The sequence below is a fragment of the Pelophylax lessonae genome, assembly GCF_965119305.1.
Source record: "Pelophylax lessonae genome assembly, chromosome: 3".
In the NCBI taxonomy this organism is placed as follows: domain Eukaryota; kingdom Metazoa; phylum Chordata; class Amphibia; order Anura; family Ranidae; genus Pelophylax; species Pelophylax lessonae.
The window spans coordinates 107,528,964-107,543,600 of NC_138770.1; the positions used below are offsets into that span (position 1 = coordinate 107,528,964).

The window sequence follows — 14,637 nt, forward strand, 5'->3', positions numbered from 1 at the left end:
GGGGATGAGGCCCTTGTCCTCATCAACATGGGGGCAGGGTGCTTTGAGGTGGGGGGTGCAGAGCTCCCCCTGCCCCAAAGCACCAACACCCCCCCATGTTGAGGGCATGTGGCCTGGTGTGGTCCAGGGGGGGTGGGGCCGCTCGCTCGTCCCCTCCCCTTTCCTGGCCTGCCGGGCTGCATGCTCGGATAAGGGTCTGGTATGGATTTTGGGGGGGACCCCACGCTGTTTTTTCAGCGTGGGGCTACCCTCAAATTCCATACCGGACCCGAAGGGCCTGGTTTGGAACCTGGGGGGGAACCCCACGCAATTTTTTTCCCATTTTTGGGTGGAGTTCCCCCTCAAGATTCTCACAGTGCAGGTCGCGCCGCAAGTCGGATCATCCTGATCTGACTTGCGGTGCGCCTTCCATTCAAATCAATAGGCTCCCGTAGGGAGCCATTGATTTTGAATGGAGGCAGAAAAACGCTGCTAAAAGCAACGTGGCCAAACGTGCAATAACGCAAATGGAAAAAGCTACTGAAAGCACGTTTAACAGCTGCTTTTTCCCGGCGTCAGAAATAGCTTTGCAGGACGTTTTTTCTAACGTCCCGTGTACATGGAGCCTTAATGAAGACATTGTGTTGCCTTCCTTGTGTCCTAAGTCTAAACACACCCTAAAGAGATTGCCTTCCATTCCCTGGTTGTGGTATTGGCAATCAGGGTGTATCTAGCAGTGACTGAGTCGTTTAGGAAATTGGACTTTGGCTCCTAAAGGAAGTGGACCATGTCCAGGAAACGCATAGAGCCTCTATGTTTACCAGATGTGGACAAAGATAAAATCTACTGGTAAATGTTGATTGATGTCTAACAATGTATTGCAATAAGAAAATGTAATTCTTTCTCATTTTTAATATGAAATAAATAAACTTTGTATGTTAAGCTTAAAGATGGTGTGCCTCAAAGGTCCGAATTCTTTGATCCCTATGAATATTTCATAAAATTTCTGTACAAGAGATGGGGCATGTTAATAACTCCAAAAAACATATTTAGCCCATATGTACTGTATATGCCACTCCTGTGGGAAACCACTATAGTTGACCCCACTACTCCAGTGGTCTCCACTTAATTCTGGGTCTTGCACCAAGCAACTGCCCTGCTGACTTGTGAACACATAAGGTCAGCCTTTTGGCATGGTATCATTCAGAGATCACTCCGAATTTTCTAAATGAATGCAAAGCATTCTCTGGTGGTGAACATGATATCACCGCCCACTTCTCCACCTCGTCCAGGTCAAAGAATGCTTTGCATTCATTGAGAAAATACACAGAAGTCTCTGAATAGCACCCATACCAAGCAGCTGACCTGCTGTGTTTAAATGCAGTAGGGCAGCCTCTCGGCACAGGACCTGGAAGCTAGTAGAGATGGCTGTACTAGCAGTGCCTACCACCCTGATTTCCAGCCTCTAGAGCAGCGGTATTGAATTAAAATTCAAGGAGGTCCGGTCATCTAGGACTATCAAAAAATTAGAAATGCACAGTTTTCAAAGCATTTCAACAGTATTTATCCCATTAGAGTTCCCCTTTACATCAGGCGTCCCTATCAGAGTGCCCCCATAAATAAGGTGTCCCCATCAGAGTTCCCCTTTACATTAGGTATGCCCACGCCTCCATAGATCAGGAGTACCGATCAGTGTGCCCCAATAGATAAGGTATCCCCATTAGTGTGCACCCATCACCCATAGATAAAGTATTCCCATCAGTGGGCCCCCATAGATGAGGTGTCCCCATCAGTGGGCCCCCATAGATGAGGTGTCCCCATCAGTGGGCCCCCATAGATGAGGTGTCCCCATCAGTGGGCCCCCATAGATGAGGTGTCCCCATCAGTGGGCCCCCATAGATGAGGTGTCCCCATTAGTGGGCCCCCATAGATGAGGTGTCCCCATCAGTGGGCCCCCATAGATGAGGTGTCCCCATCAGTGGGCCCCCATAGATGAGGTGTCCCCATCAGTGGGCCCCCATAGATGAGGTGTCCCCATCAGTGGGCCCCCATAGATGAGGTGTCCCCATCAGTGGGCCCCCATAGATGAGGTGTCCCCATCAGTGGGCCCCCATAGATGAGGTGCCCCCATCAGTGGGCCCCCATAGATGAGGTGTCCCCATTAGTGTGCCCCCATAGATGGTGTGCCCCCAAAGATGAGGTGTGCACCCATAGATGGTGTCCCCATCAGTGGGCCCCCATAGATGAGGTGTCCCCATCAGTGGGCCCCCATAGATGTGTCCCCATCAGTGGGCCCCCATAGATGAGGTGTCCCCATCAGTGGGCCCCCATAGATGAGGTGTCCCCATCAGTGGGCCCCCATAGATGAGGTGCCCCCATCAGTGGGCCCCCATAGATGAGGTGTCCCCATCACTGTGCCCCCATAGATGAGGTGTCCCCATCACTGTGCCCCCATAGATCAGGTATCCCCATCAGTATTACCCCATACAACAGGTATCTCCATCAGAGTGTCCATTCATTCTTAAATTACAGTTGTGAACCATTACAGTGCACATTTACATTGGTAGACCCCATCTAAGTAAACAGTGCACCTGAAGGGTATGTCCCTGTAGCCAGGCAGGCAAGGGGCAGGAGCTTGAAGATGCATGCTGCCGGAGGTGGGAGCTGGGCGGAAAAACTTGCTGTAGAGGGTGGGGCGCACAAGTGATGTCATTGGTTGCTAGGACGGCAGCAGTCCTAGCAACCAACGATGGTAGTGCAGCTGTGATCTAGCGCTGCTGACGGTCCAGATGGGAGCATCACTTGGTTCAGGTCACCCATATAATGGAGGCTGTTCTAGAAGGATTCCACAGGTATAGTATATAAACAGTTGCAATGGTCCAAGTTGTGAACCATTACAGTGCACATTTACCACCAGTCTGAACCATTGATACAAGACAGAATGGATCCATGCTGCCATGTTGTTTACGCCAAATTCTGACCCTAACATCTGAATGTTGCAGCTGAAATTGAGACTCCTCAGACCAGGCAACGTTTTTCCTATCTTTTATTATCCAAATTTGGTGAGCCTGTGCGATTTGTAGCCTCAGTTTCCTGTGTCCTCAGTTTCCTGTTCCAGTTTCCTTAGCTGACAGGAGTGGCACCCGGTGTGGTCTTCTGCTGCTGTAGACCATCTGCTTCAAGTTTCAATGTGTTCTGAGATGGTATTCTGCATCTCTTGGTTGTAATGAGTGTGTATTTGAGTTACTGTTGCCTTTCTATCATCTCAAACCAGTCTGCCCATTCTCCTCTGACCACTGACCTCAAGGCATTTTCATCCACACAACTGCTGCTCACTGGATATTTTCTCTTTTTGGGACCATTCTCTGAAAACCCTAGAGATGGTTGTGCGTGAAAATCCCAGTAGATCAGCTGTTTTTGCAATACTCAGACCAGCCCATCTGGCACCAACAACCATGCCATGTTCAAAGTCACTTAAATCCCCTTTCTTCCCTATTCTGATGCACGGTTTGAACTTAAGCAAGTTGTCTTCACCACAACTAGAAGCCTAAATGCATTGAGTTGCTGCCAATTGATTAGCTGATTAGCAATTTGTGTTACCATATAATTGAACAGATGTACCAAATAAAGTGGCCTGTGAGTGTAAGTTTTATGATCTCATTTATGATCCAAGTTTTCCTGGTGATGAGGATGACTCCATAGATGGATGCACAGTGAGATAGAGAGATATTTGGAGAAAATCTTAGCTAAATGACTGTCTTCTGTTATCTCTGCTTGAGGAGGATTATTTCACTTGTACAGATTTAGATCATGCTGGTTAAGCTGCAGATAGTGATTCTGTCAAATCTGATATAAGGTGCTTTACAAACTTTTTGCATATTGTAGTGTAACAACCTGGAAAAAAATCTAACCCGATTAGACTAAATTTTAGTGGGTGACATATCCTGTAAGTTCACATTGGCATCATCCGATAAATGTATTGACACATTTATGAGACAGAAAATGTTGAGACTTTAGGTATGCCAAATGAGAACACCTACATAAATAAAAAAATATACAACTTTATTATTATAGAAATATAAAAAATACATAATATTTTACTTTAGAAAGCTTTTGTATAAAAGGACCTTGCAGTAATTCAGAGCTAAATTGATATTACAGTGGATATAAAAAGTCTACACACCCCTGCTAAAATCTCAGGTTTCGGTGATGTAAAAAAAAAAAAAAAAAAAGATAAATAATTTGAGAACTTTTTCCACATTTTAATGTGACCTATAAACTGGATAACTCAATTAAATACAAATCTTTTTGGGGGGGGGGGGAGTAAAAATAAAATAATATGGTTGCATCAGTGTGCACACCCTCTTATAACTGGGGATGTAGCTGTGTCCAGAATTAAGCAATCGCATTCAAACTCATGTCAATCAGGAGTCACTACACACCTGCCATCATTTAAAGTTCCTCTGATTAACCCCAAATAAAGTTCAGCTGTTCTAGTAGGTCTTTCCTGGCATTTTCGTAGTCACATCGTACACCAAAAACTATGGTCTGCAAAGAGCTTCCAAAGCATCAGAGGGATCTCATTGTTAAAAGGTATCAGTCAGGAGAAGGGTACAAAAGAATTTCCAAGGCGTTAGATATACCATGGAACACAGTGACCACAGTCATCAAGTGGAGAAAATGTGGCACAACAGTGACATTACCAAGACCTGGACATCCCTCCAAAATTGATGAAAAGACGAGAAGAAAACTGGTAAGGGAGGCTGTCAAGATGCCTAATATCACTCCCCCAGATCTATCCGATAGGGAGGATGATTCCTCCATGGTCGCAGCAGCAAATGAAAAAGCGCTGGTAGAAACTCTTATCACTGCAGTACGTGAGACTTTAAAAATGGAGGATGCGGCTGATGTAGCCACGGACGTGGCCGTGTCATTTGGTATGCATAAGTCACCTCACACTCCAAAGGTGATTCTTTATGTGCCTTATTTTCACAGGTTTTCCTGTAAGGAATGGGAACAACCAAATTTACCCTTTGTGGTCCCCAAACGTTTTGCTGTACGTTACCCTTTTGAGGAGTCCCTTTAAAAAAAAAAAGTGGACTAGTCCTCCAGTGCTGGACCCTCCTTTGTCCAGGTTAAATAAAGCAACCATTATCCCAGTAGAGGAATCCTCGTCCTTTAAAGACCCGGCTGACAGGAAAGCGAAGCCTCAGGCACACAGCATGTTTACCATGGCAGGTTCAGCATTGCAGCTAGACTTTACCTCAGCAAAAAGAACAAAGAAAGGGCGCACCGACCTAGAGCATTATCCTCAATAAAAGGCTTTATTTAAGTAACATTAAAAATGGCTACTCACAGACGTAGATAAAAGTAAAGCGTGTCAAGCTGGATTGCTCAAATGTCCGTGTTTAGTCCATATAATCGTCCATGACCGATGAGATGACTGACGCGTTTCGAGGCCTAGCCTCTTCCTCAGAGCCACCAGGTGGCTCTGAGGAAGAGGCTAGGCCTCGAAACGCGTCAGTCATCTCATCGGTCATGGATGAGCCACCAGGTGGCTCTGAGGAAGAGGCTAGGCCTCGAAACGCGTCAGTCATCTCATCGGTCATGGATGATTATATGGACTAAACACGGACATTTGAGCAATCCAGCTTGACACGCTTTACTTTTATCTACGTCTGTGAGTAGCCATTTTTAATGTTACTTAAATAAAGTATTTTATTGAGGATAATGCGCTAGGTCGGTGCGCCCTTTCTTTGTTCTTTTTGCTTTTAGTACTGGTGGACTACCCCAGTCCGATAAGGGCAGCAAGACCTTAGCCATCTGAGAAGCCAGTTGTCAGTCCCGGGAGGAGTGTGGTCGAGGGGCTTGGATACCAAGCGCAGGAGAAGGGTGGTTTCACCTTATTGTTTTTTGAGACTTTACCTCAGCCCTGGTGTCTCAGACCCTAACCGAATGGGCCAAGATTTTGCACCAGGACCTGGGGGGTGAGCAGGTCCCTGCTGCTTATGTTGATTTAGAAGACCAGTTGGTCCATGGACCGCAGTTTATTTGGGATGCAGCTTTGGATACAGCTCCTGTGCTGTCCAAAACTTTGTTTCAGCGGTGGTGATTAGGCGCGTGCTGTGGCTTAAGTATTTGTCCGCAGACCAAGCCTCTAAGAAAGCCCTAATCGATCTGCCCTTTCAAAGCGATCGCCTGTTTGGTTCTACCTGGAAGACGACATTAGGGGGCTCATGGGGGGAAGGGTACCTTCCTGTCACAGTCCAGGAAACGGAAGGAGCCTCGTCGCAGACAGGGGCCCTTCTTCTCAGCACATAGAAAATTATTTTGTGCTTCTGGGACTGAGAATAAGGGAAATGGATCTTTCAAAATGTCCCCGGGAGGTTCAAAGCAACCTTGGTCTGGTAAGCCTAGAGCTAGCTTTTCTGGACCCGCAAACAAGACCCCCTTCAGCATGAAGGTCTGCTCTCAACCATTACTGGAGTGGGGGGACATCTTCGCTGGTTTCTGGCCCCGTGGACCTCTTTCAAGGAGGTCCGCGAAATGTTTCTTTTGGTGGAACCCAGGGGGGATAAAGTTTGTCCTTTTCAGGTTTTTTAGGTCCTGAGTCTCCTTGTGTGGATTTATTTCCTGCAAGGGTTTGGGTGACGTCCAAAATACCTAAGGTCCCCCCTATCCCTGCCTAGGTAATTTAATTACCTAGGTCTGATTTTAATTCTGACCAGGGTGATCCTTCCATTGGACAAATGTCAGGAACCACAGGCCGCATTTCACTTGCTGCTGTCACACAGACAGTTCTCTTTCCCGACTTGCATACAGGTTCTGAGTCTGGTGATATCCACCTTCAAGACAGGTCTGTTTGCACAGTCCTGCATGCAGCTCCTTTAGCAGGTTCGGATCCACAGGAGGATGCCAAGGTTTGTGGCGAGGTCACGGGTTCCTCTGGCAGACGCTTCAGGCGCCCAAGGGCCACGGTAAGGCCTGTATCATCCTCTGCTTAGGCTTCTTGGTTCCTGCGAGGAATCATGAGTGAGGATCTTCCAATCGATCTGGTGGCCATAAACATCCCCTGGGGGCTTACTCTCCGAGAAGACCAGTTGTCCCAAGGGCTGATCCACCATTCTGCTTTACAGTCACTGGTTGTCTTTGACTTCCATTTGAATGAGGATATTGTGTTGCCCTCCTTGTTTCCCAAGCCGGCTCATCCCAAGGAATTTGCCTTGCACACCTTGGATGTGGTTCACGCGATTTGGGTGTATCTGGCAGCTATGGAGTCCTTTTTGGAGGTCCGACTCGCTTTTTGTGGTTACCGATGGACCAAGGAAGGGGCTGGCAGCTTCTTCAGCTACCATCTCCAGATGGATCAGACAGACGGTGACTCAGGGCGTCCTATTAAAGGACCTATTAAAGGTTCTACCTTTCCCTGTCATGGCGCACGCATTCTACTCGGGCGCTGAGTACTTTTTTGGGCCTTCCGTCATCAAGCATCATTATCGCAAGTTTGCAAGGCCGCCACTTGTCTGTGCATACCTTCACTAAATTCCATAGAGTAGATACGGTAGATACTTTGGCATCTGCTGATGCTTTTGGCCGCAACGTTTTGCAGGTTGCTATTTAAGAGGGGCTGTTCCCTCTTGAGGGGTGTTTTTCTGTCTACTTTTTTTTTTTTTCCCCAGACGGGGCTCCTGTGACCGGGTTAAGGGCTCTTATCCTTTTGGCACTGCATTTGGACGTTCCATTAGTTATGATCTATGGAGCGCTGTGTCTGTTGATGAACGAAAGAGAAAATGTGTTTTTATTTTTTTACTTACCGTAAAATCCACTTCTCTGAGTTTATCGACGGACACAGCACTCACCCCTCTATGGAGTTCTGATACTTCTAATACTGCTTGCTACTAAATTCATTACCTAGAGCAGAGAGGGGGGTTATATACCAAGCTGAGGACGGCCCATGGGCATAGCCAGAAGTTTTTTGTTCTGCCTAGTTCTACTCCTGGAGGAGGCAATATAACCAGTAGTTCTGATTAATGGATGTCGATGAACTCAGAGAAATGGATTTTACGGTAAGTACAAAAATCAAATTTTTTGATGATCACATTTTTTGCAAAGCACCTGTATGTATGAATGTGAGTTAGGGACCTTAGATTGTAAGCTCCTTGAGGACAGGGACTGATGTGAATGTACAGTATGTACAGCGCTGAGTAAGTTGACATTGCTTTATAAATTCCTGTAAGAAATGAATGGAATCTTAAGTATATTGGGATGTGCTTCTTACAGTTGTTGGAAAAAAGTATAATTTCTGGAGGTGAATTCAAGCTTTTAGACTGGAGCATAGAGTTTGTATGGAATCTTGGCAGGGAAAGGTTTGCATGCAGTTTTCAGTTGATCATACACTGAGAATAGCCAGCTGGAAGACATTACCTCTTGTAGGGTTAAGTACTCTGTCTTCCTTGAAAAGAAAACAGACAATTATTGTGCAATACAAAATATCAGAATAAGCTATAGAAATTTATGTTTATGGACTGACTGACTACATTTTAGGTATGCTAAAGGTACAGGCATAAAAAGTTTCCTGCAAACCCCCTACCTCCCAGCCCCAGCGTCCCTTTAATAGGGTCTGTACACCCAGGGTGTGGAAGGGATTGGCGATCAGGTCACCACTGTCATTGGCTTTCACAGTGGTCACATGATCAGGAGCCACTCCTGTTGGCTACCGATTGTTAGTGGGGACCAAGAGCTGTCTTTGGCAGCTTGATCTCTGCTCTGAGCGCACTGTTAGCACAGAAACATTGTCCACCCAGTGGCACATACAGTGGGTACGGAAAGTATTCAGACCCCCTTACATTTTTCACTCTTTGTTATATTGCAGCCATTTGCTAAAATCATTTAAGTTCATTCTTCTTCCTCATGAATGTACACACAGCACCCCATACTGACAGAAAAACACAGAATTGTTGACATTGTTGCAGATTTATTAAAAAAGAAAAACTGAAATATCACATGGTCCTAAGTATTCAGACCCTTTGCTCAGTATTTAGTAGAAGCCCCCTTTTGATCTAATACAGCCAGGAGTCTTTTTGGGAAAGATGCAACAAGTCTTTCACACCTGGATTTGGGGATCCTCTGCCATTCCTCCTTGCAGATTCTCTCCAGTTCTGTCAGGTTGGATGGTAAACGTTGGTGGACAGCCATTTTTAGGTCTCTCCAGAGATGCTCAATTGGGTTTAAGTCAGGGCTCTGGCTGGGCCATTCAAGAACAGTCACGGAGTTGTTGTGAAGCCACTCCTTCGTTATTTTAGCTGTGTGCTTAGGGTCATTGTCTTGTTGGAAGGTAAACCTTCGGCCCAGTCTGAGGTCCAGAGCACTCTGGAGAAGGTTTTTGTCCAGGATATCCCTGTACTTGGCCGCATTCCTCTTTCCCTCGATTGCAACCAGTCGTCCTGTCCCTGCAGCTGACAAACACCCCCACAGCATGATGCTGCCACCACCATGCTTCACTGTTGGGACTGTATTGGACAGGTGATGAGCAGTACCTGGTTTTCTCCACACATACCGCTTAGAATTAAGGCCAAAAAGTTCTATTTTGGTCTCATCAGACCAGAGAATCTTATTTCTCACCATCTTGGAGTCCTTCAGGTGTTTTTTAGCAAACTCCATGCGGGCTTTCATGTGTCTTACACTGAGGAGAGGCTTCCGTCGGGCCACTCTGCCATAAAGCCCCGACTGGTAGAGGGCTGCAGTGATGGTTGACTTTCTACAACTTTCTCCCATCTCCTGACTGCATCTCTGGAGCTCAGCCACAGTGATCTTTGGGTTCTTCTTTACCTCTCTCACCAAGGCTCTTCTCCCCCGATAGCTCAGTTTGGCCGGACGGCCAGCTCTAGGAAGGGTTCTGGTCGTCCCAAACGTCTTCCATTTGAGGATTATGGAGGCCACTGTGCTCTTAGGAACCTTAAGTGCAGCAGAAATCTTTTTGTAACCTTGGCCTGATCTGTGCCTTGCCACAATTCTGTCTCTGAGCTCTTCAGGCAGTTCCTTTGACCTCATGATTCTCATTTGCTCTGACATGCATTGTGATCTGGAAGGTCTTATATAGACAGGTGTGTGGCTTTCCTAATCAAGTCCAATCAGTATAATCAAACACAGCTGGGCTCAAATGAAGGTGTAGAACCATCTCAAGGATGATCAGAAGAAATGGAAAGCACCTGAGTTAAATATGAGATCTCAAAAAAAGAAATCCCCTATTGGTGGGACTTTAAAGGCACTCTTGAATACACAAATTTTGAAAAATATAATATTTTATTAGAAAAAACAATATGACAATTTATAAAAGGCAAGTAAAGTAATATACATCACATGTGCAATTAGAAATAACCACACCAATTCAGGGAGGAGACTCAGATCCCGACTAGTTTCGGAGTTATACAATTACTCCTTCTTCAGGGGGGAGAGTCACCCTGGATGGTGGTATTCTATGCAGTGATGAATGGCACTATGTACCTGCCAAGATGTATTAAAATCAGGTGCTGTATATGCTCTGCTGAACTTATACTGTGGCCGTGTTCAAGGTATGGTTGAGGTGCTGAGACCCCATACAGATGTATTAAAGAGAAGAGGAGTATGCCATTCCTTGGTGGATGGTATTTGAAGGATACCAAGTCAGATCAACTGGATCCCAAATTAAGGCTGAACAGCTTGTTAAGATGGTAAGAGGTCTGGGTCGTACCAGACACACCGCCCTCGATGTTAACAGCCAGCGAGCATTTTCATTTTCATTTTAATGCTCGCTGGCTGTTAACATCGAGGGCGGTGTGTCTGGTACGACCCAGACCTCTTACCATCTTAACAAGCTGTTCAGCCTTAATTTGGGATCCAGTTGATCTGACTTGGTATCCTTCAAATACCATCCACCAAGGAATGGCATACTCCTCTTCTCTTTAATACATCTGTATGGGGTCTCAGCACCTCAACCATACCTTGAACACGGCCACAGTATAAATTCAGCAGAGCATATACAGCACCTGATTTTAATACATCTTGGCAGGTACATAGTGCCATTCATCACTGCATAGAATACCACCATCCAGGGTGACTCTCCCCCCTGAAGAAGGAGTAATTGTATAACTCCGAAACTAGTCGGGATCTGAGTCTCCTCCCTGAATTGGTGTGGTTATTTCTAATTGCACATGTGATGTATATTACTTTACTTGCCTTTTATAAATTATTGTCATATTGTTTTTTCTAATAAAATATTATATTTTTCAAAATTTGTGTATTCAAGAGTGCCTTTAAAGTCCCACCAATAGGGGATTTCTTTTTTTGAGATTACATATTGGGATGTGGCACCATCAATAGTACCCGACACAGGTATCCCTTTTTGAGTTAAATATGAGTGTCACAGCAAAGGGTCTGAATACTTAGGACCATGTGATATTTCAGTTTTTCTTTTTTAATAAATCTGCAACAATGTCAACAATTCTGTGTTTTTCTGTCAGTATGGGGTGCTATGTGTACATTCATGAGGAAGAAGAATGAACTTAAATGATTTTAGCAAATGGCTGCAATATAACAAAGAGTGAAAAATTTAAGGGGGTCTGAATACTTTCCGTACCCACTGTATGTGGATGTAGATGTTAAAGCCTGCCCTTTTGCCACCGCACATATGTGTTACACGGACACATGGTTGAACAAATTCAGGGGTACACAATCTATTGTTGAGCAGTTTTAGTTTTCATCCTAACCAATCATATTCTGCTACTTGATGAATTTCTATAGTTGCCTTTATACTTATTTTCAGAATGATCCTGGATCTGAATCTTTAAAAATGCACAGCACGTGTTCCCTGGTTCTGAGCACCCCCCTCTGTAACTCAAAAGTGTGGCTGTACCACATCATGGTAAAATGTTGTCACAGGTTGAAATCCAGTATATGGGAAACATTTTACCTGCCACAGGATTTGTATTTCTGTGAAGCAAGTCTTGTGATATGCCACCCCTGCCAGACATCACAGCCAGTTTTTAACATCTGACGCAGCAGCAGAACTTGGGTCAAAGACATACTGTATCTGAACAATGAAGAAGCAGCAGTGCACTGATTTCATCATCGCTCTGCTCTCTCCTCCAGTTGGCATTCTCCTTGTCAGTCCATGTACACTGCTGCAGAGCCTGACTGCTTTTAATGAACCATCTCTCTCCCAATCTGAGCTCTGCTGTACTGGGTTTTCAGAGTGCTGCCACAAGACTAATTCAAATGTTTAGACCAGCTGCATTAAACATAGCTTAAAATGCACCCTTAAGGGTCCTTTTCACACAGGCTGTCCGATCGGGTCCGCCTGCCAGTTTTTTAGGTGGACCTGATCAGACTCTGCAGTCTCCTTTTATGGAACAGGGGATGTCAGTGGACACATCCGATCCAATCCTGTCCGCATAAAACAGACGGATAGTGGTCCAGTTTTCCAAACATCTGGCGGATCGGATGGAAACTGCCCGGCAGTCTGTTTCCATCTGGTTCCACCATAGAGGAGAGCAGGTCTTAGTCCATGCCTGCTCTGCACTTTGAGCGGACACAGACCTGTCATCTGCTTGCTCAGCAGGGATCACGTGAGCACCCAGCAGTGCTGTAAATAAGGTATTTTCCACAAGAATGTTACAGACGCACATGGCACATCATATAATCCTTTTACAGAGCGGATTGCATTGTTTTACAAGGACTTGATCTAGGGTTTATTTTTGGGAATACAGGATTTCATAATGCTGATTCCTGAACTGACAGAGAGGAAGGGGAAGATGGGGAGAAAAAACTGATAGAGACCTACCCCAAGCGACTTACAGCTGTAATCGCAGCAAAAGGTGGCGCTACAAAGTATTAACTTAAGGGGGCTGAATAATTTTGCACGCCCAATTTTTCGGTTTTTTATTTGTTAAAAAAGTTTGAAATATCCAATAAATTTCGTTCCATTTCATGATTGTGTCCCACTTGTTGTTGATTCTTCAAAAAAAATTACAGTCTTATATCTTTATGTTTGAAGCCTGAAATGTGGCAAAAGGTCGAAAAGTTCAAGGGGGCTGAATAATTTCGCAATGCACTGTGTATATATATATATATATATATATATATATATATATATATATATATATATATATATATATGAGATCTGGCGCACAGGTGCCACCCTGTAGCAGTAAAACTGCTATAGGGCGGACCTGAACTAGTTAAACGTATGCAAAAAAACGGCTCTGGCAGCAAAAGGGTTAAATGCAGTTATAATTGTTAGTGGGGGAAAAAAGAATCTCTTAAGTATGTTGAATCATCCTTTATACCGTATTAACCAGTAAAGGCTTGAATGTATTTTGTTGTCAGTCTGACATTGTGAACCTACATACAGGAGGAGAGACTAAAGCTAATCATAGATTGCATGAATCAGTGTTCTCCTGGGGGTGGGGGGGTGGGGGGGGGGCTTTCCTTGCCGGGAGAACACAGTGATTACTGCTAGTGACTATAATAGCCGTTGGCAATAATTGCATATACAATCCAACAGGCTGGTTGTACACCCAATTCGATCGAGCACCTTGGGCACATTCAGCCTGCCCATACATGGTTTGAATCTCGGCCGGTCCCTGCTTGAACCAGCTGGGATTCGAACTGGGAATCGGTAAGCTTTCGCTTCTTTACTGTACAATCATTGGATTAGAGTCAAGGATGTGACACCATTATATTGTTTCACTGTAACAGAAAAAATGGTCTCATCCACCCATACCTGCAGTATGGCAGGAATTTGAGTATCACTAATGATGCTAAATAGACTCAGATGGTTTGGCAGCTAAAACTGTTTCAACATGTTTTTTACTGTGTATTTATTGACCCAAGTTTAGCTTGATATGTAACTTTCTTGCAATGCTAAAACGTCTGCTGGAATATGGTTGTGATAGATGGTATTAGTGTTTTCTGTCTCAAGTTTTAATAAATCTGTTCCACCTTTCCCTCCTTTTCACATAACTCCTAACCTATTTTCTCTGATTTCTTCAGGACTATGACTTCTTATATAATGTCGGAGTCTCCAGTGTGTTTGGACCAGGAACTCGAATTCCCAAGGCTGCTGTCCAAGTAATCGATGATATTGAACGAAGTCTGGAAAAACGACAGCAGTCCCTTTAAAGCAGTGGCCTCTGCTGAAGATCTGTCCAATGACTCTGCTGTTTAGTGATGAGTGGGTAGAGTCAGTAACCAATGGGAGGAGTTACTGATGGCATGTTGTTTCACTGAGAGTTTTTTCAACTTTGATTGACCGGTTTCATGTGACTTTCCAGAATTTTCTTATACAGCATTAGATATTCTTGTTATATAATAAGTGCTGAATGTAAAAAGAAAATTTAGGAGATTTATTCAAATGTAATTTAAAATAAAATGAAATTTTTAGAAGTTGAGTCTACTGATGATTGCAAGCCAGCAATATGTAGTCATCAAGCAGGGCCGGCGCTACCTGTAAGGCGGCTTAGGCAACCGCCTGGGGCGCAACTTAGCAGGGGGCGCCGCCATCCTGCATCCCGAATCAGTAGTGGACTGGCCAGCGTGACACTCCTCATGCTGTGCCGCCTGAGCGCTACAGCAAGCCTCAGGCAGCACACACCACTAGAGCGGACATTAGTGTAGTCGGGG

General features: G+C 44.9%; 1 protein-coding gene across 1 annotated transcript in view; it reads left to right on the forward strand.

Moving 5' to 3' along the window:
• MMUT (methylmalonyl-CoA mutase) overlaps positions 1–14,233 on the forward strand; it is a 174,421-nt gene extending 160,188 nt beyond the window's left edge. Inside the window, exon 12 of the mRNA XM_082250032.1 lies at positions 14,008–14,233. Within this exon, the coding sequence (XP_082106158.1) occupies positions 14,008–14,136 (129 nt within the window). The 3' untranslated portion in view covers positions 14,137–14,233. The remainder of the gene's footprint in view (positions 1–14,007) is intronic.
• Positions 14,234–14,637: the final 404 nt, after the last annotated feature.